The following is a 20,589-nucleotide window of genomic DNA, read 5'->3' on the forward strand; positions in this document are numbered from 1 at the left end:
GGGAAGAGATGAGCTCTGCGAGGCAGGACCAGCCCTTGGGACCTTCCAGTTTGGGAATGCAGATGAAGTGAGGATATGTCTCTAAGGCCCTCCTGGTTTTGGAGATGGCAAAAGAAACAAGTAGCCTGCCCTGGGGACCTCCTGATTAGGAGAGCAGGAAACTAGAGGAGAAGAAGGATCTGCTGGAGTCTTCCGCCAAAATCCCATTGCATAGGCAACAAATTAAGGGAGATAGGGCACACTTGTGGTGACCCTGGTCCATGCAAACAGGGAAGGACTATTCTTGGCCTGTTCTTTGACCTCCTATTTATTGATTGATATTATTATTATGCATATGTGTCTGTGGGGTTATGTACATATGCACACCAGGGCCTAGAGAGGCTAGAGGCATCGGGACCTGGATCTGGAATTCAGTTCTTCTGCAAGAGCAATACAAGGCTCCAATTTATTTATTTGTGTGTGTACGTGGGTGTGGTGGAGGTCAGAGGATAATTTTTATGAGCTGATTGTCTCCTTCCACTATGTAGATTCCTGGTGGGTGAACTCAGGTCACCAGGCTTGGCAAGCAAGAGCTTTTTACTCCCTGAACTTCTGTCTGGCCCAGATGCCCCATTTCTGAGGGTCAGGGAGGAGGAACAGGCCCTTGCCCTTGGAATTCTAGGGTGGATGGAGCAGGGTGGTGGTGAGTCAGGTGAGCTCTGCCCTGGTGAGGCCACCTGTCCACCAGCCTCTGACCTTGTGTGTCTGGTTTATCCCCCTGCAGAGTGAGCCTCGCAGCTGGTCGCTGCTGGAGCAGCTGGGTCTGGCTGGGGCAGACCTGGCAGCCCCCGGGGTGCAGCAGCAGCTGGAGTTAGAACGAGAACGGCTGAAGCGGGAGATCCGGAAGGAGCTGAAGCTGAAGGAGGGTGCTGAGAACCTGAGGCGAGCCACTACCGACCTGGGCCGCAGCCTGGCTCCCGTGGAGCTGCTGCTGCGGGGCTCTGCTCGTCGCCTTGACCTGCTGCACCAGCAGCTGCAGGAGCTGCATGCGCACGTGGTGCTGCCTGACCCTACAGCGGGGAGTGGTGAGCAGAAAGCTTGGGGGCAGGCAGGGGTCCACTGACCTTCCGGAGTTGATGCCGTCAGGACACTGTTGACACACACTGTGGACGGGAGGCACAGGGCCACTAACACTGAGGTAAACACATATTCACACCTATTCACAGATCCAGGATACACAAACCAGCATCCAGAGACCCATGCACTGTCACCAGGTACCTAAGGACACAGCTACAGCTATTCCCAGACAACATACATCTGAGTAACACGAGAACCCAGAAACTCATAGTCACACTAACACCCAAATATTGCACACTCATTACTCTCAAAGCTCTCTACAATCATAACAGTAAAACAGCACTTGGAGGCTATCTTTCTGTTGTTGTTCTTTGCTTTGTTTTATATATGTGTATGTAAATGAACAGAGGCAGGTAGATCTCTGTGAGTTGAGGACAGTCAGGGCTACCTCGTAAAGTGAAGCTTTTTTTCAGAAAGCAAAAACAAAAAACTGGGGAGGCAGAGACAAGTGGATGTCTGAGTTCAAGGACAGTCTGGTCTACAGAGTTCCCCTACAGCTAGAGCTACATAGAGAAACCCTGTTTTAAACACTGCCCCCTTCCAAAAAAAGCCTCCGTATGTGTATGTGTGTGTGCCTAAATGTCTGCATGTGCATCACATGTCAGATGCCTGAGAAGACCAGAAGATGGCATTGGAGCCCCTGGAACTGGAGTCACCTGATGAATCTGCCCTGGTCCTCCACAAGAGCAGCAAGCGCTCTCTGAACTGTAGTCCCAGCCCCCCACCCCCTTCATTTCTTTCTTTTTTTTTTTTTAAGATTTATTTATTTATTTATTTATTTATTTATTTATTTATTTATTATGTGTGCAGTGTTCCTCCTGCATGTGCACCTGCATACCAGATCTCATTATAGGTGGTTGGGAGCCACCATGTGGTTGCTGGGAATTGAACTCAGGTCCTCTGGAAGAACAGCTAGTGCTCTTAACCTCTGAGCCATTTTTCAAGCCCTGTTTTTGTTTTTGTTTTGTTTTTGACATAGTAAATTTTCACTTACTATGTAGTTCTGGCTGTTCTCAGATTTACTGTGTAGACTAGGCTAGACTCAAACTCATAGAGATCCCCCTGTCTCTGCCTCCCAGGTATGGGGATTAAAGGTGTATGCAGTTTGAGACAGAATTTCCTGTAACCTAGGCTAGCCTTAGCCTCCTGATTCTCCTTCCTCTATCTCCTGAGAACCAAAGGGCTGGAATTACAGGCCTGTAAAACTACATTCAGTTTATGTGGTGCTGGGAATGGAACCCAGTTCTTTGTGCATGCAAGGTCAACACTCTTCCAGTGGAGCCACATCTCCAGCCTGAGACTTTTGCACATTTAATATAATTTAATTTTGATACAGGGTCTCTGTGTAGTGCTGACTGTCCTGGAACTTGTTCTGTAGCCCAGGCTGGCCTCAAACTGAGATCTACCTGCCTCTGCCTCTCAAGTGCTGGGATTAAAGGTGTGTGCCACCACTGCCCAGCCAAAATTTAAAAATTTTTAAAAATATAAAAATGACCGTTACCAGATTTGGGGGCACAGGTCTGTAATCTGTGCTACTTAGGAGACTAAAGGGCGACCAAGCCTTGCCTGGGCAACTTAATGACATATTATCTCAAAAACATATAAAGAAAATGAGAAGAAGCCAGGGAGGCAGGAGGATACCTGTGAGTTTGAGGTCAGCCTGATCTACAAAGCAAGTCTAGGACAGCCAAGGCTACACAGAAAAACCCTGTCTGGAACCACCCCCCAAAAAACAAACAAACAAAAACAACAAGAAGGAAGAAAGAGAGAAAGAGAGAAAGCAGAAATGAGAAGAGTGCTGGGGTGAGGCCCAATGGTACAGAGCTCATTCCACATGTGGAAGGCTCTTGAGTTCCTTCCTCAAGACAGAATTAAATTAAAATTTTTAGGGCTGGCTGGTGGTGGTACATGTCTTTAATCCCAGCAGCACTTGGGAGACAGAGGCAGGTAGATTTCTGTGAGTTCAAGGCCAGTCTGATCTACAGAGTGAGTTCCAGGACAGCCAGGTCTACAGAGAGAGACCCTGTATTGAAAAATAAAAACAAAAACAATTTTTGTTTTATTGTATTAAAAGTGAAAACCCCACATGCAGAGGAGCTGACTTAGCCAGGACAGTGTTTGCTGTGCCAGGTCTGTGTAAATGTTGGGCTTTGTGCACCAAGTACCCAAGTCAAGCCGAATGTATTGGTAATCCTACCGCTTGGGAGGTAGACTATAAGGGTCCCGGCTCAGTCATACTCGTCAAACCAGAGCTCCAGGCTCCCTGAGAAACCTTATCTCAAAATAAAAAGATAAATTAAAAAAAAAAGTGGAGAGCAATTGAGGACTTTACCCGCTGCCCCTCTGGCTTCCATGTGCACTCACACATGAAAAGAAAACCCACAGTATAATTTATCATTGGCAGAGTTCATTAGTTTTATGTGTGTTTATGTAGCAATAAAACAAGGTCACAGCTCCTTCATCTTGTAGGTAAGATGTTCATGGTCACAGAAAGCGTAGAGGATACCAGAGAGTTCATACTGTCACACACGACTAGAGAAGTACACAGTTATGCCACCTCAGCAAGACAGCAAACATGATGACATAACTCCAAAGACTGCAGCACAGTCCTGACAGCACCTAGAGAGACACACTGACCAACAACGACACCAGAGCTTGTCTACCTGGTCACGCCAACCCCAGAGGTGTCCCGCCATTGTCCCAGCCACAGCAGACTTTACATACAGTCAGTGGGCTCAGCTCCAGAGCCTCTCCATATGACTGTCAGCCATTGGGGTCCAATACTACCCCAACAACACGTGGGTGGAGTTCACCATGAATCTCATAAGCCCCTTCTGCAGCGAGCCCCCCATAGGACTCTTGATATACAAACCTCACCTGTGATCATGACAACAGCCAAGCCTCAAAACAGCACCCCAGAGGCCCCTAGAGATCAGAACTGAGCTGAACCATCAGAAGCAGTGATGTGAGCTCACACATACACACCTGTTACACCTACATCTAGGGAACTACACTCCTGCTACCCCCTGTGGCTTATGGATACAATCACACTCACACCAGTGGGCTTACACACCCTTAGGAAGATGCAGGCATTTATCCCAGCTAACCCTGAAGCCCTGCATACCTGGCACTGACCCAACTTCCTTCATGCTGAGGCCCACTCTGTCACTGAGAGCCAGATGTCTTCTGCCTGTACACTGTCCCCCAGCACTAGGCTGGGCTGAGGGCTTCCCACTGGGTGGGGCAAAGTCTCCTGGGTACACTGAAATGGCAACTATGTGATTCTCTTTCCTCAGATGCTCCCCAGTCTCTCACAGAGGGCAGCCCTATCTGCTCATCCACCAACCTGAACAGAGTGGCTGGCCTGGAGAAGCAGCTGGCCATTGAGCTGAAAGTCAAGCAGGGGGCAGAAAACATGATCCAGACCTACAGCAATGGCAGCACCAAGGTGAGACAGTGTTCTAAAAAGAACACTGGACAGGAGGCTGTGTCCCAGTTAATAACTGCTAGTCTGCTTCCTGTCTCTTGGTTGGCCTGCTCTAGGCCTCTTATATCATTGCAGAATACAGCCACTTGTCTGTGCCCTGCAGACGCCTGCTCACAGGTGATCTGAGAACTGAGGAGGTTGTAGCTCCAGCTGGTCCAGGCTGGGCTATGGTCCCGTGTGGTCCAGACTTTGAAGATGGTCCTTAGTCCAGTGTGGTCCAGACTTTGAAGATGAGGGAGTTGAGGCCCAGAGAAGTAGGAGAGCATGATTGAGGTCACAGAGCTCAGCTGTTGTGTAGCAGAGCTAGAACTGAAGCCCGTGGATTCTCTATGCTACCACAATGGCCCCAGGACAGTGGAATATGTGTCCTTGTATGCATGTGTGCGTGCACAAATGCTCTGTCTTACCCAATGGATAGCAGGGTCAGTGGTCAGGCTTGAGTTCCTCAGGCTTCCTGTCACCTTACATGTCTCTCTGCAGGACCGGAAGCTGCTGTTGACAGCCCAGCAGATGCTGCAGGATAGTAAGACCAAGATTGACATCATCCGCATGCAGCTTCGCCGCGCGCTGCAGGCACTACAGGCTGGCCAGCTGGAGAGCCAGGCAGCTACTGATGAGGTCCCAGGTAAGACCTTCACCTGCACATTGCCTGCCTGCATTCGGCCTTCTGGGAGTCAACCTTCAACCTATAAAGCTTTGCTGTGGAGTGCAAGGAAGCCAGAATTAACCTCACTGTGAATGGAGCCTAGCCCTGCCTATCTCTGGCTGATTTCCTTTTGTCCATTAAAGGTTGGGCTAGGACAGTGGTTGCCAGTTGCCACCCTCAGACCAATTGTACCTGCTGGTTTGTTTGTTTCTTCTTCCTTCCTCCTCTCCCTTCCCTTCTTCCTTCCCTCCCTCTCTTTTGTTGCTCTTAGGATGGAACCCAGGGGCTCCTATATACTAGGCCTGTGTTGTATTACTGAGTCATGTCCCCAACCTTTGCTGGAGGTTCTGTGTAGGCACTGTGTAGGCACTCAGCCATGTGCTAGCCCTGGTTTTTAGAGTTGTTTTAAAGATTTATTTGCATGTGTATACATATGTGAATACGTGTGTAGGTGCTGGAGAGGCCAGAAGAAGGCATCAGATCTCTGGAGCTAGAGTTACAGGTGGTTGTGAGTCATTCAGTGTGGGCCTGGGTAACCAAATTTGGGGCCTCTGGAAGAACAACAAGCTTTCTCCACAATCAGTCTGTTTAGCCCCATCCCTTGGTTTTTTTTACTTTAGTTTTTTTTTTTTTAATATAATTTCTTTATTTTATGTGCAGTGGTGTGAGTGTGTCAGATCACCTGGAACTGGAGTTACAGATAGTTGTGAGCTGCCATGTGGTTGCTGGGAGTTGAACCTGGGTCCTTTGGAAGAGCAGACAGTGTTCTTAACCAATGAGCCATCTCTCTAGCCCATTTACTTTAATTTTGAAAAAGGGTCTTTCTACAATAGCCCTGGCTGTGCAGGAACTTACTATGTAGACCAGGCTGACCTCTAACTCACACAGAGCTCCTCCTGTCTCTGCCTCCTGAATGCTTGAATTAAAAGTGCGTATTACAAAAAAAAAAAAAAGTGTGTATTACTATGTCCATCCTGTTTTTGTGTTTTGAGACAGGGCCTCATTATTTAGCCCTGGCTGGCCTTGAACTCTGTAGAGCAGGCTGCCTCTAACTCACAGCGATCCTCCAGCCTCTGCCTCCAAAGTGCTAGGATGAGTGTGCCAGCATTCCCCACTTTACCTTTTTATTTTTATTTTTATCTTTTATTTTAAGAAAAGGTTTCTCTCTGTAGCTTAAGCCAGACTTGAACTTTCAGTCCTCCTGCCTTCGCCTTACGAATGTTTGGAGTCGTAGGCTTGCAATACCAGTCTGGGTATCTTTGTAGATAAAACTGTACTGGTACACGGGTAGAACTATTTTTTCATGTTTGCTTTTACCACATTCACAGAGCTGAGCAGGGGTGACTGAGCCTTAGTGAGCCAGGCATAGTGACACAGCCCAGTATGCTGGAGGTTGAGGCAGGAGGAATTTTGAGCCATGAGTCAGCTTCAACTACATAGTATGATCCTGTCTCAAAAAGGCCACAAAGCTGAGTATATCTTCTGCCCAACTCCTTATGGAAATGGGACACAGGAGTCTGCATCATGTTGTTTCCCTGTCACACTGCTCTCAGATGTCCAAAGCTGTAGGTGTTCCCAGTGTGGTTGCATATTACTTTTCCGTGTGCACTTATGTGTGTAGCCCAAAGCTAATGTCAGGCGTCTTCCTTGATTTGTTTTTAAATCTAACACACAACACACACACACACACACACACACACACACACACATTATGAGGGCCTGGAGATGGCTTAGTGGTTAGAGTTCTGACTGCTCTTTGAGAGGACGCAGGTTCAGTTCCCAGAATCCACATGATGGCTCTCAGTCTGTAACTCCAACACCAGAGGATTTAATACATTTTTTCTGGCTAATGTGGGCACTGTATGCTCATGGTGCACAGGCATACATATACAACATAAGAATAAAATGGAAAAAAACAATAAAAAATATCCGACAAAAGCAATTTAACGAAGCCCATCGTTTAGGGAAGTTTGGGCAGCAGGAAGCTGGAGGGGCTTGTAACATCCCAGCCACAGCCAAGAGAAGAGCCCAGTGAATGAACGCATGCGTGCTGGCGCTCAGTTCTCTTCACTCTTGTATGATCCAGGCTCCCCGCACCAGGAATGATACTACACACAGTGCGTGGGCACTCCCAGCAGTCAGTACCATCCCACAGCCCCACAGGCCATCCTTATCCAGACAGTCCTCCTTGAGACTCCTTCCCCAGATAACGAGGTTGTGGCAAGTTGACTTTTAAAACTAACCACCACAGTGCTTGGCACATTGGTGGTGGCCTGCAGTCACAGCATGCAGAGGAGAGACAGGCAGATCTTTGTGAGTTCCAGGCCAGCCAGGGCAACACGTGAGACAAAACAAAACACCCATCTCCGATGCCAAGAGCTGGTCATCTGTCCTGGTCACTGACCTTGAACTTTTGGTAATTCTCCTGCCTCAGTCTCCCAGATGCTTCAATTATAGGCATGTGCTATTATGACCAACATTTTTTTTGTTTCATTTTTTTCCTATTTATTTACTTTTATGTATGTATTGGCATGAGTGAGGCCAGACGACAACTTTTGGGAGTCATTTCTCTCTACCATGTGGGTTCTGGGAATCAGATTCCGTCTTGGTGGCAGCCTCCTTTATCTTTCCTGCCCCTTTGCTTTCTTTTTCTTTTTTCTTTTTGGTGTCTTGTCCCCCAGGCTGGCCTGGGACTCACTACCTAGTTCCAGCTTCTAAAGTGCTAGAACTGTAGGTGTGCGCCACCACACGCAGCTTTACGTTTGTTCTGATTTGTCCTTGCTGCTTTTTGTTTGTTTGGTGCTAGGGATGGACTGGGTCCTCCTGCACTCAGCAGTTGATTTACCAGTGGGTGAGTCACATGGCTAGCTCTGCTGTTCCTCTAAGGGTGATCCCTCATGACCTCGTCTAACCCAGAAGCCCCGTCTCCAATACCATCCCCACAAGTAAACTGGTACAGGGCTCACACACTCAGGTTCTTACTATATCCCTGTTGGTGGAAGTTCAGTAGGACATGAAGGATGCCAGAGTCATATGAGAGTCTGAATTAGGTCTTAATGACATTTCCTTGGTAAGAAAATGTCTGGGTGATGTCCCTGAGTGTAGATAGTATCTGCCCTTGTAGATTGCAGTGCTGCCTTTGTGCTGTGGTCCTCCCTGAGAATGACAAGGGACTGTTACAATGTGTCTGTCCCTAAGCCTAGGTTGACAATATGCCTGTGTGTCCTTTCTACAGATGTAGGAATCATGTCCCTAGAGGTTTTGGTGTTTGAGGAAGAGTGACTGAATTTGTGTGGAAATGTGACAGTCCCTTCTGGTGGAAGAACCATGGTGCACTTTGGTGGCAATGTGTGGTGTGCCTGTGCCTGCACAGGGTGGTGTGACTGGGATCAGGCTAGTCTGAAGGTTGTCTCCTTGTCCTGTGGCCCATGTGCTAGGGGGTCCAGACCTGGGAGCCGTAGAGCTGCGCATCGAGGAGCTGCGACACCATTTCCGAGTGGAGCATGCGGTGGCAGAAGGCGCCAAGAACGTCCTGCGCCTGCTCAGTGCTGCCAAGGCCCCAGACCGCAAAGGAGTCAGTGAGGTGACACTAAGGGCTTCTGCTGGGGTGGGGCATTCGAGGGAGGTGTGAGGCTGGGGGATGGGCATAGGCGAGGAGGGGAGTCAACAGCAGCATCTAAGCCACGAGCAAGGCAGAGTCTCAGGGAGAGGCCTGGCAATAGAAGAAGCAAGGCTCCAGAAAGGAAAAGGCTTTGATGAGGGCGGTTGCTCAGTGGGTCCTAGCTCCATCAGGGGGCAAGGCCTGCTTTACAAGGCTCTACCTGACTGGACCAAGAAGGTTTGAGGTTTCGGCCAGAGGAAGAAGTTGCTGGTGGTGGGTGGGTTCTTAGGGAAGGGCCTTTGCCTGTCCTCAGCTCTCTGCCTTCCTGTATCAGGCTCAGGAGAAATTGACTGAGTCCAACCAGAAGCTGGGCTTGCTGCGTGAGTCACTAGAGCGGCGCCTCGGGGAGCTACCTGCTGATCACCCCAAGGGACGGCTGCTTCGGGAGGAGCTCACCATGGCGTCCTCAGCAGCCTTCAGCACCATACTGCCTGGGCCCTTCCCGGCCACACACTACAGCACCTTGAGCAAGCCTGCACCACTCACAGGTAGACTCCAGACTGAGCGCACCCCGGGGGACCTAGCTCTGAGACCACATAACTGGGTCTCCAGGCTCCCCAGCCTTCAACGCAGACAATCCGTTGCCTCCTTCCCCGTCCTATCCCGGTCCGCATTACCGTCAGTGCCAGCCAAGCAACCCCCATCTTCTTGCTCTGTTGTGATTCTAGACTGTTGTCCCACCTATCCTCCCTGGCCCTGCTTTGTACCTCTCTCTACAGCACATTGCAATTCATCAAATCTTAACAACCCCCCCCCATCCTACTCTTGCCTTTGGTTGCCCCGAATGTCTCACTCTCTCAAAATTTCAGTACCCTGAACCTCCTTAGACTTATACTCTGACACCGTATCAAAGCCCCCGCTGGCTGCCCTTTCTCAGCTGCCACTAGCAAGAGGAGAGGCCCCTCCTTGCTGACCTATCTCCTCAGCTTGCCTTCCATGAGCCTGCCCCTCCTGCAGGGACCCTGGAAGTACGAGTGGTGGGCTGTAGGAACCTTCCAGAGACCATCCCCTGGAACCCTTCCCCCTCGGTGGGGGCATCTGGGACCCCTGACAGCCGCACCCCTTTCCTAAGCCGCCCAGCTCGGGGGCTTTACAGCCGAAGTGGAAGCCTTAGCGGACGGAGCAGCCTGAGGGGGGAGGCTGAGAACTCAGGTGAGTGGGTGGGTGGGCGGCTAAAACTCAGGTGAGTGGGTGGGTGGGCGGGTGTGGGGGAGGCTGAAAACTCAGGTGAGTAGGTGGGTGGGCGGGTGTGGGGGAGGCTGAGAACTCAGGTGAGTGAGTGGGTGGGCGGGTGGTGGGGGAGGCTGAGAACTTGAGTGAGGGGGTGGGTGGGTAGTTAGGAGGGAAGCTGAGAATGGGGAGGAGTGGGTAAGTGGGTAGGTTGGCTATTTGTTTATTTGTCTATTTGCTTATTTATTTAAAGCCAAGCTTTTACTATGTTGCTCAGGCTGCCCTCAAACGCTGCGCATAAGTGATCCTCCTGCTTCAGCCATCTGAGTAAGCTGGGATTGTAGGGATCATAGGGATCTGGCTGTTGTGCTATTTAAACATTGTATGAGAACAAGGACTCAGCAGTTACAAGTATGTACTGAGCAGGCTGAGGACCCCAATCCACATCAGGTGTCTCTTAACTGCTATCACTGCAGTTTCAGGGGATCTGAGACCCTCTTCTGACCTTCCTGGTCACTATACCCATGTCCACAGACTTCTACTCTCACACACATAATCAAAAAAGAAAAATTAGGGGCTCAGCAGTTAAGAGCGCTTGCTGCTCTTGAAGATGTGAGGTTTGGTTCCTACAACTCATATAGCTGCTCACAGCCATCCATAACTCTAGTTCTAGGCAATCTGACACTCTCTTCTGATCTCTGCAGGTACCAGGCACACACCTAGTGTATATACATACATGTATGTAAACCATACATACACATAAAAATAAAATTAAATAAAAATTGAAATGAATACATAAAATAAAAAAAAATATGATCTGGGAGCAGTGGCACACACCTGTAATCCCAGCACTTGGAAAGGCGGCAGCAAGCAGATCTCTGGTCTACAAAGTGAGTCCAGGACAGCCAAGGATACACAGAGAAACCCTGTCTCAAAAAAACAAAACAAAATTATATGACATACATTGTGATGACTTACCAAAACAATAACAAGACAAACAAACAAACAAAAACCTCACAAATGTAACAGAGGATGTAGAGAAAATGGAATCTTTGTACATGGGTGTGGGAATGTAAAGGGAGATGGTCACAATGAGAAATAGTACAAGGGCTGGAGACACAGATCAGTGGAAGAGCTGCTTAGAATCCCCCAGTGAATGGCTGGAGCATGGCTCAGTGGTAGAGCATCTGTCTAGAATGTGAGGGGATGGAGTCACTGGTTAGGGGTAGAATACTTGCCAAGTATATTTGAGACCTCGGTTCCATCCTAAGCCTAGCAAAGATAGAGGGGAAATTAGCACTAACCACACGACCTAGCAGTTCAGCTTCTGCATATCCATTAAAGAACTGAGTGAGGGTCTGAGTCAGTAGATACCCAATTTGTGGCATTATTCACAATGGCAAGAAGGGGAAGCTACGCTGTGGCTGGACTGGCACATTGCATTTAACAAAACAGTGGATTAGGAATCAGTCTTAGAAGTGGGGAGACCATGTGCCATGCCATAGCACAGATAAACACTGAGGACAGTGTGGGAAACGAGGAAAGCCAGTTGCAAGGAGACAAGGACTGCCTGATTCTGCTTATAGCATGTCCCGGAGCCATCAGACCCATGGAGACAGGAAATAGAATGGCAGATGCCAGAGGCTGGAGTGTGTTTAGTAGGGAACGATGTTCTCATCTTCTCAAACTAAAGCTCAGAACCCATCTGAGATGAAGGAGGTGAACGGGAGTGGTCGGACACACAGTGTGAATGTGCTGGGCTCCATGGATTTGCAGTGAGCCCAGCGGGCTAGGGGCACGGGCCGGGCGGAGGGTGTGCCTCGCACCCATGAGCCCCTTAGTTTGATGCCCAGCACATAAAACAGGTATGGTAGCACACACCTGTAATCCCAGCAGGCTTGGAAGTATAGGCAGGACAGTCAGAAGTTCATAATCATCCTAAAAACAGTATCCAGGGTCAGCCTGAGCTACTTAAGATTCCGTCTCAAAAACCAACAAACCAAATGCTTGTCTGGTGTGGTCATACAAGCTTTCCAGAAATTAGAAGGTAGAATCAGGAAGATTAGAAGTTCAGGGCCAGCCTGGGCTACATGAAACACTCTCTAAAAACATAAAACAAAAACGTGGCTCGCTCTTATAATCTAGCACTTGGGGAGGCAGAGGCAGTTAGATCATTGTGAGTTCAAGGTCAGCCTGGTCTACAAAGTGAGTCCAGGACAGCCAAGACTACACAGAGAAACTCTGTCTTGAAAACCAAACCAAACCAAAACAACACACCCTTGGGGGCTGACATGTGGTGCATGCTTGTAATCCTAATACCTGGCTGGCTAAGGCAGAAGGCGGCCAGGCCAGTCTGGTTTCTAGCCTAGTAAGTTCTAGGCTGGTCTTTGGAGTAAGATTCTATTTCAAAACCAAAAGAAAAACACACACACATGAACAACCCCTCTCCCCAAACCTGCAATCTGAATTCAAGGTTTTACAGTGAAAGGAGAGCTAGCAGAACAGTGGGGGAGTTGAAAGGCGCTAACAGGAAGTGGAGCGAGCACTCCCCTTCCCTTTCCCATGCCCCTTCCACTTCCCACGCCCTCTCCTGATTTCAGCTGAGGTCAGCACAGTGCTAAAGCTGGACAATGTTGTGGTGGGGCAGACAGCCTGGAAGCCATGCGGCCCCAATGCCTGGGACCAGAATTTTACGCTGGAGCTGGAGAGGGTGAGCTGCACTGGGGACCATCCGGAACACAGGAAGGGGAGCTTAGCTTTCAGACACACAAAGTGATGGCCCATTCTTCTTCCTCGAGGCACGGGAGCTGGAGTTGGCTGTGTTCTGGCGTGACCAGAGGGGCCTGTGTGCACTCAAATTTCTGAAGTTGGAGGACTTCTTGGACAATGAGAGGCATGAGGTGCAGCTGGACATGGAACCCCAGGGCTGCCTGGTGGCTGAGGTACAGCCTGGTCTCTGACTTCTGACCTCCAGATGTTTCTTGCCTCCTTGCCCCTGACTGTCCAGCAAGGGGAGATTAACTTCAGAGGTTTCCGAGCCTTAATGGGAAGTCAGCTTCATGAGAGCTGGGATTGGTGCCAGGAGCGTCACATCTCACATAAGGAAAATTCAGCAGTAATGAACCACATGTGTGACAGTGTTCCCACAAGGCTGTGCCTCATCAGATTACATACTGATCTGGTGATAGGGCTCTGGGTAGAATGCTTGTCTAGCATGCACAAAGCCTTGGGTCCCATTTCTAGTTCCAGATAACACTAGGTATGGGCATTGGAGAGATGGCTCAGCAGTTAAGAGCACTGGCTGCTCTTCCAGGGGACCTACACAGCCACTCACAGCCGTATGTAACTTAAGTTCCAGGGGATGCAACACCCTCTTCTGATCTTGGTCATTAGGTACATATGTGTTGCACAGACATACATGCAGGCAAAACACCCACACACATTAAATAAACAGTCAATAAAACTAGGTGTCATATGACCTCAAACCACATGGCAGGAGGCCAGGAATATAAAGACCAAAAACAGAATCAAAGCCAGGCAGTAGTAGTACACAGCTTTGATCCCAGCACTGGGGTAGCAGATTCAGGTGACTCTCTGAGGTCAAAGCCAGCCTGGTCTACAGTATGAGTTCTGGGAGAACCAAGGCTACACAGAGAAACCCTGTCTTGAATAAAACAAACAAAAATGAAAAGAAAAGCTGGATGTGGTGGTGCACACATTTAATCCTAGCACTCAGGAGGCTGGGGGAAGAGTGTCTCTAAGTTCCACTGTGGATTAGAATGTTATGTCTGAAGAGTGACTAGTGTAAGTGGAGATCAAAGTTTGTTCGGGTGTTTTTTTTTCAAGATTTATTTATTTATTATGTATACGGTATTCTGCCTGTATGTATGTTTGCAGGCCAGAAGAAGGCACCAGATCTCACTATAGATGGTTATGAGCCACCATGTGGTTGTTGGGAATTGAACTCAGGACCCCTGGAAGAGCAGAGTTAAGTTAATTCTGAGCCGTCTCTCCAGCCCCTGGAAATCAAAGTTTTTAACTCACTGAAATTTTGAGTAATTTAAAATTTGATCTCCACATATGGCAACTGTACAGGGAATTCAATGCCTGTAGGTGTTGGAGTTGGGAACACTAAGCTAATTCGTCATGTTTTCCCTATATGGTGCTCCATCGTCACCGGACTTGTGAAGCAAAGGGCCAGGCTCCATCCCTAATATTTCTGATTCAGTCTAATATAGGGACCTGAGAATATATTTCTCAAAGTTCCCAGCTATGTGAGGCAGCTCTCTGAAATAATTAGAAAGAGGAAGGTTGTTTTGGCCCATGGCTTCTGACCATGGTCCCTCAGCCATCCTATGTATCTGGGCCTGTAGCTCAGTACGTTATGTTATGCCAGCAGCACAATGTAGGAGGCCTGTGCATCCAGTGGAATGCAGAAGCAAAGAGAGACGCAGGAAGGGGCTAGACTCCTGATATGCTGTATGAGGATGTACCTCACTTCCTCCCACTAGGACCCACCTCTAAAGGTTACACCACCTCCCAAACAGAGCCACAGGCTTGGAACCAAATCTTGGCTACACAGGGCCATTTTGGGGCTACTAAGCCTAATTGCAGAGCCTGATGGTGACAGGATGGCCAGCCTGGAACTGCACTTGGGGATCAAGTCTGTGGTTGATGCGAGACTTGTTCTTTAGACTTACATGTCAGTCTTATTGCTCCAGACTCCTTCCATCCCTCCAGAGGAGGGTCTGATTGCCTGCTTCCTCCATTGCCAAGATAGAGGCCTGTTGTGTTGAATATGAATGTGGTAAAGTACCCTAACAAAAGCAAACTTAAGGAAAAAGGGGTTTCTTTGGCTCACAGTCCATCATAGTGGGGAGGTCAAGGCAGTAGGAGTGGTGTCGCAGTACCTAGGAACTGAGTCAGGAAGCGCAGTGATGCCTGCCTGCTGCTCAGCCTGCTTTCTCCTGTTGTCCTGCTTGGGGTTCCATCTAGGGAGAGACGCCTATCAGGCATGACCACCTTCAGTGATCCTCACAAGTGTGTTTGGAGGCTGCTATCCTAGTGATTCTAGTCAAGCTGACAGCCAACAGTAACTATTATAGTCCCCCATGAGGGCGCCCCAGCTGGTGGCTCTTTTGCGAGGGTATAGAACTCTCAGAAGGTGGACCCTCACTGAAAGAATGTGTCAGTAGGGGACAGACCAGGAGAGGACAATATTTAGGCCCTATGACCTGCGGGCTTTCTGTTTCCTGGCCCTCTGATGTGTGACTGGGCTCCAGTGTTCGGCCTCTGTGGAGTGCTGCCTGAACTGCCATGTCTTTCTCCCACGGCTGACTATTCCCTAAGCCTTGCACCAGGACAGCCCTTCCACTTCAGCTGTCTGTTAGGTCCTTCGTCCCAGTGAGGAGCAGAGCAATGCATACCTCAGTGACTTGTATTGGTCACCTCTTCCATGTGCATCAGCTCTCTGTTTCTTGACAAAAATACTTGAGAGAAATAAACTTAAAGGAAGCAGGTTTCCTTGGGTTCCTGGTTTCAGGCATCACAGCCTTTTCACCCCATTGCTTCTGGGCTTGCAGTGAAGTGTGGCATGGGGCAGAGCTGCTCACAGGCTGATGGGGACGATGGGGTGGGGAGTGAAAAGGTCTGGTGGCTGGGGCTCACTATCCTTCCTGGGATGACATCTTTCCTTGTGAACTTTCCCTATTCCCAGCAGTCTGCCAGGCTCTGAAACCATCAGTAGGTGAACCATGAGTGAGATCACTGACCTGTGCATAGTCATTGCCAAAGGCTCAGCTTTGCACATAGCTGCTAGAGCCAAGCCACATGCCCTCAGGGAGGCCTGGTGCCCTGGTTCCCCATGCTCAGGTTGTGTGCCTCTGTTCCTGAGACCACTGCAGCTGAATGTGTCCTCGCAGGTCACCTTTCACAATCCCATCATTGAGCGGATCCCTAGGCTCCAAAGGCAGAAAAAAATCTTCTCCAAGCAGCAAGGTAAGGAGTGGCCGGAGTGGGCAGGGTTGGAGAGCCAAGAATTCCAGGATGTCATGGGTGGTGATCCTACCCTTGTAACCCCAGGGAAGGCATTTCAGCGTGCCAGGCAGATGAACATCGATGTGGCGACGTGGGTGAGGCTGCTCCGGAGACTCATCCCTAATGCTGCGGCCACAGGCACCTTCAGCCCCAACGCATCTCCAGGCTCCGAGATACGGCACACTGGGTAAGGAAGTAGCATGGCCCCAGTCTCGCCGGTCCCTCTTGTTTCTCAGGATGCTAGGTCTCCAACTCATCCCCCTCTCCTGCAGAGACATATCCATGGAGAAATTGAATCTCGGTGCTGACTCAGACAGCTCATCCCAGAAGAGCCCGCTGGGGCCGCCTTCCACCTCAGGAAGCCTGGTGAGTGTCCCCCCTCCACTAGCCAGGGCAGCCTAGGGCACCTGCTTCTTTTTCAGAAACCTCCAGGAACTAACCCAGGACCACACAGCAGACCCAGGCTTTTTGTTCTTTTGTTTTTGTTCAGTATAGTTTCAGGCTTTGAACTCTTGAACTCCTTATCCTCCTGCCTTCGTCCCCTGAGTGTTGGGATTACTATGACTGGCTTATAGGGTACCAGTGAAATCCAGAGCTTTCTGCATGCTAGGCAAGTATTCTGCCAACTGAACTATGTCCCCAGCACCTCGGCTGGTTTCTGTCCCTGCTTAAAAATGTCAGCTTGGAAGCTGGGCAAGCAACATTGAACATATCACCCCAGCAGTGGAGTGGCTGAGGCAGGGTGCCCACCACAAGTCCAGCTACATAGTAAGTTCTAGGCCAGCTTGGGTTATACATCCAAACCCTGTCTCAGAAACAAAGCTAGAGGGGATGTGCACTTGGGGACTAAAGGTTTACTTACTAGCAGAGCTCTTGAGTAGTGTGTGCAGCTCTGGGTTTCATCCTAGACTGAAGAAAAGAAGGAGGAGGAGGAAGGAAGAAAAGGAAGGAAGGAAAGAAGAGAAAAGAAAAAAAGAAAAGAAAAGAAAGCTAGTGAAAAGAGGACAGGAAAGTGCCTGGCCGTGGTCCCTGCACTGGGAGGCCAAGGCAGGAGGATCAGGAACTGAAGGTCATTCTTGGCTATGCAGCAGATTTTGTGGGGATGGAGAATGCTTTTCTCTTATTTTTGAGATTATAATATACCTTTTCTCCCTCAAAATCCCCCAGTAGACCCCTTCTTGCTCTCTGCCAAATTAATGGCCTGTTTTTTTTTTCATTAATTGCTATTGTATACATTTATGATTGTGCAAATATTTATGTATTCCTAAATACATCCTGCTCAATCTGTCTAACATCACTTTTCTCTATGTTTTCAAGGCTGGCCATTTAATGTTGGATAACCAGCTAGTGTACTCTTTTTTGGGGAAGACTATCTCTCTCACTGTAGGCACACTTGAGTTGGCTGTAGTCCTGTTAGAAGGGCTGGGGCCTCGTGGGCTTTCCCAGCCACTCTGGCATGTCAATTGTTATTGTCCTTGTTCAGCTCACATTTGGGCAGTCATGCTGTTGAGACTGCTGTAGCTTCTGACACCTGTAGGACACACAGTCCTACAGCAAACTCCCGAATCCTCTGCTTCCAGTAGTTGTTCCACACCTCTTCCTATTCCAGAATGTTCCCTGAGCCTTAGGTATGGGGCGTTTTGTGGATAGATCCATTGGAACTGAGCTCCACACTTCTGCATTTTGATTGATTGTGGTTTTCTGTAATGGTCTCCATCTGTAGCAAAGAGAGGTTTTCTTAACCGCTGAGCCATCTCTCCAGCCCTAGAGAAGTTTTCTTAATGATGGATGAGGATCACTTTTTTCTGTGGGTATAAGACAATGGTTCTCAAGCTTCCTAATGCAGTTCCTTCTTTAATACTGTTCCTCAGGTTGTAGTGACCCCAACCATAAAATTATTTTTGTAACTATAATTTTGCTACTGCTATGAATTATAATGTAAATATCTGTGATGGTCTTAGGTGGCCCCTGTGAAATGGTTTCAACCCCATCCCCCAAGCCACTGTGACCCACAGGTTGAGAAGCACTGGTGTAGGACATTTAGAATGTTTGGGATTATGCTGGTATAGTAACGTGCTGGCCGTAGGCTCTCCTCCATGATCCACAACCTCTCTAGGCCTAGGCAGCTGGCTAGCTTTCCAGGACCTGGCATGGTTTTCTCTTGTTGAACTTCTCTTAAGTTTAGTTAGAGAGCTGTTCCAAACAATTTATTTCAAGAGCAAATTGTGTTGCTCTATTGATAGGGGTTACCAAATGAAAAGGGGGTGGGGATGTCATGACCTTCCTCTAGTTCTGTGGTGATAGACGTTTTTTAAAAGTCAAGGTCTGTGAGCCTGATGAGCGCTGCATGGCTGAGCAGTCGCAGCCAAGGAAGATACTGTTATTGGTCACATGGTAGGAATGTTGTGGGTAGAACTTATGTGTGTTACCAGACACCTTTTCTTTTTCCCTCCAACCATTCTAGCTCTGGTGGGTATCTAACTGCAGTCCATTGATAGTCAGCCTCTGGTGTCAGGTGTGAGTGTAAAGGGGCTGACCCTTTGTCACCTTCACCAAATGCAATTTTCCTTTTCTTTTCCTTTTATATTTATTCATACACCCCACCCCACACACACCTGTTTATTTGAGACAGGGTCTCTCTATGTTGCTCTGGCTACCCTGGAACTCACTATGTAGACCAAACTTGAAATCACAGATACTGCCGTCTCTCTCCTGAGTGCTAGGATTAAAGGCGTGTGCTGCTATGCCTGGTTTCTTTTTATTGCCTTTCTATTTATTTTTTTGAGTATATAGGCACTCATGTGGAGGTCAGAGAACAACTCGCAGGAGTCAGTTCTCTCCTTCCACTCTGTGGTTCCCAAAGCTCAAACTCGAGTTGTCAGGCTTGGCAGCAAGAGCCTTTACCCACAAAGCCATGCTGTTGGCCCAGTTTTCATGCTGCTAAGTGCTGAGGTTGTGTACTGCCGTGCCTGGCTATAGTGCCTACTTGTCACCTTCTTTCCATTTGGAATAGAGGATGGAAGGTGGAACCCAAGGTCTCACGTGGCTCAGCCAGTGCTGTACCACTGAGCTGCACCCTCAGAACCTCCTCCTATTTTTCATTTATGTGTTTGTGTTTGGTGGTGGTGTTGTTTTGGAGGGTACACTTGGGTTATACCTCACATGTGTGTGGAGCTCAGAGGACAACTTCAGGAGTTGATTCTCTCCTTCCACCTAGTGTGTCCCAGAGATCTGCCTCAGGTTACCAGGCTTGGTGTAGTAAGTAAGCATCTTTCCTTTTCCTGAGCCATGCTGAAGGCTGCCCCTGTCCCTGATTCTTTTCCATCATATGCTCATGTGACATGGCTAGGTTGGGACAAAGCTCTGTAGCAGAGCAAACATGTGAGGTCCTGGGTTCCATTCCATGCCCAGTATTATAAATCAGTCCGTCCATCAGTCTGTCCAGGTGAAAACCAGTAAATATAATAAGCAGACAAAAGATACTTGAATACAAAGTTTACTGGGAGGAAAATGAAGCGAAGATGGACAGGGTGTGTGTGCTAAGGGGCTTTGTGCTCCAACGCAGGCGTAGTGACGCCTGCACGGGTAACATCTCAGCAAAGGTGACAGAGGGAGGGAGAGCTGGGCCTGGTGATGCGAGCCTTGGGTCCAAGTTACCTGGCAGGTGGAGGCAGAAGGATCACAAGTTCAAGATAGTCTGGGCAATTTGGGGAGAGCCTACTCAAAGAAAGTGAAACAGTGTTGGAGGTTGTGCGTTATGGCCCAGGGTTATCTCTAGTCCTACAAAGAGAAAGAAAGAAAGAAAGAAAGAAAGAAAGAAAGGAAGGAAGGAAGGAAGGAAGGAAGGAAGGAAGGAAGGAAGGAAGGAAGGAAGGAAGGAAGGAAAAGAAAGAAAAGAGAAAAGAAGTCTTGTAAATGTGAAGGCAAAGTAATTTAAGAAGAAGGTCCTGGGGAGGAGGGTGTGGGCCAGGTGGGAAGGTGGTGTGAGGCTCAGGGCCCTCTTGGCTCTTGAGGTAGATAGCTCTGACTTATGGCTCCTGTGACCTCTGCACCACAGAGTTCTCCTACCCAGGAATCCACCACCTCTCCAGAGCTGCCTTCAGAGACCCAGGAGACCCCAGGCCCTGGCCTATGCAGGTGATGCCCCCCCCAGCCCCCGCCTGCACCCCTGCACGCCCTCTGAGTCCCCACAAGCTCTTTCTTCACAGCCCCCTGAGGAAGTCTCCCCTGACCCTTGAGGACTTCAAGTTTCTGGCAGTGCTAGGCCGGGGTCACTTTGGGAAGGTGAGGCAGGGGAAGGATTTAGGGGCTGGGAGTTTTCCCCCAAGGGCCTAGTCTGTCCCCTAAGGCCCTGTGCCCACTGTATGCCAGGTGCTGCTGTCTGAATTTCGCTCCAGTGGGGAGCTCTTTGCCATCAAAGCCTTGAAGAAAGGTGACATTGTAGCCCGGGACGAGGTGGAGAGGTGAGGCCCT

General features: G+C 49.0%; 1 protein-coding gene across 3 annotated transcripts in view; it reads left to right on the top strand.

Annotated features, from left to right (window-relative positions):
- The window catches only part of Pkn1 (protein kinase N1), a 29,134-nt gene that overhangs the window by 5,422 nt on the left and 3,123 nt on the right, over positions 1-20,589 (top strand). For all 3 annotated transcript variants that reach the window (XM_021632257.2, XM_060392388.1, XM_021632256.2), the window contains 14 exons: positions 764-1,064; positions 4,413-4,564; positions 5,084-5,228; positions 8,687-8,832; positions 9,185-9,398; positions 9,868-10,062; positions 12,681-12,790; positions 12,879-13,022; positions 16,002-16,077; positions 16,162-16,303; positions 16,389-16,482; positions 20,174-20,253; positions 20,325-20,400; positions 20,488-20,579. In XM_021632257.2, the coding sequence (XP_021487932.1) occupies positions 764-1,064; positions 4,413-4,564; positions 5,084-5,228; positions 8,687-8,832; positions 9,185-9,398; positions 9,868-10,062; positions 12,681-12,790; positions 12,879-13,022; positions 16,002-16,077; positions 16,162-16,303; positions 16,389-16,482; positions 20,174-20,253; positions 20,325-20,400; positions 20,488-20,579 (1,967 nt within the window). The remainder of the gene's footprint in view (positions 1-763; positions 1,065-4,412; positions 4,565-5,083; positions 5,229-8,686; positions 8,833-9,184; positions 9,399-9,867; positions 10,063-12,680; positions 12,791-12,878; positions 13,023-16,001; positions 16,078-16,161; positions 16,304-16,388; positions 16,483-20,173; positions 20,254-20,324; positions 20,401-20,487; positions 20,580-20,589) is intronic.

The sequence above is a fragment of the Meriones unguiculatus genome, chromosome 10 (assembly GCF_030254825.1).
Source record: "Meriones unguiculatus strain TT.TT164.6M chromosome 10, Bangor_MerUng_6.1, whole genome shotgun sequence".
NCBI classification, from domain to species: domain Eukaryota; kingdom Metazoa; phylum Chordata; class Mammalia; order Rodentia; family Muridae; genus Meriones; species Meriones unguiculatus.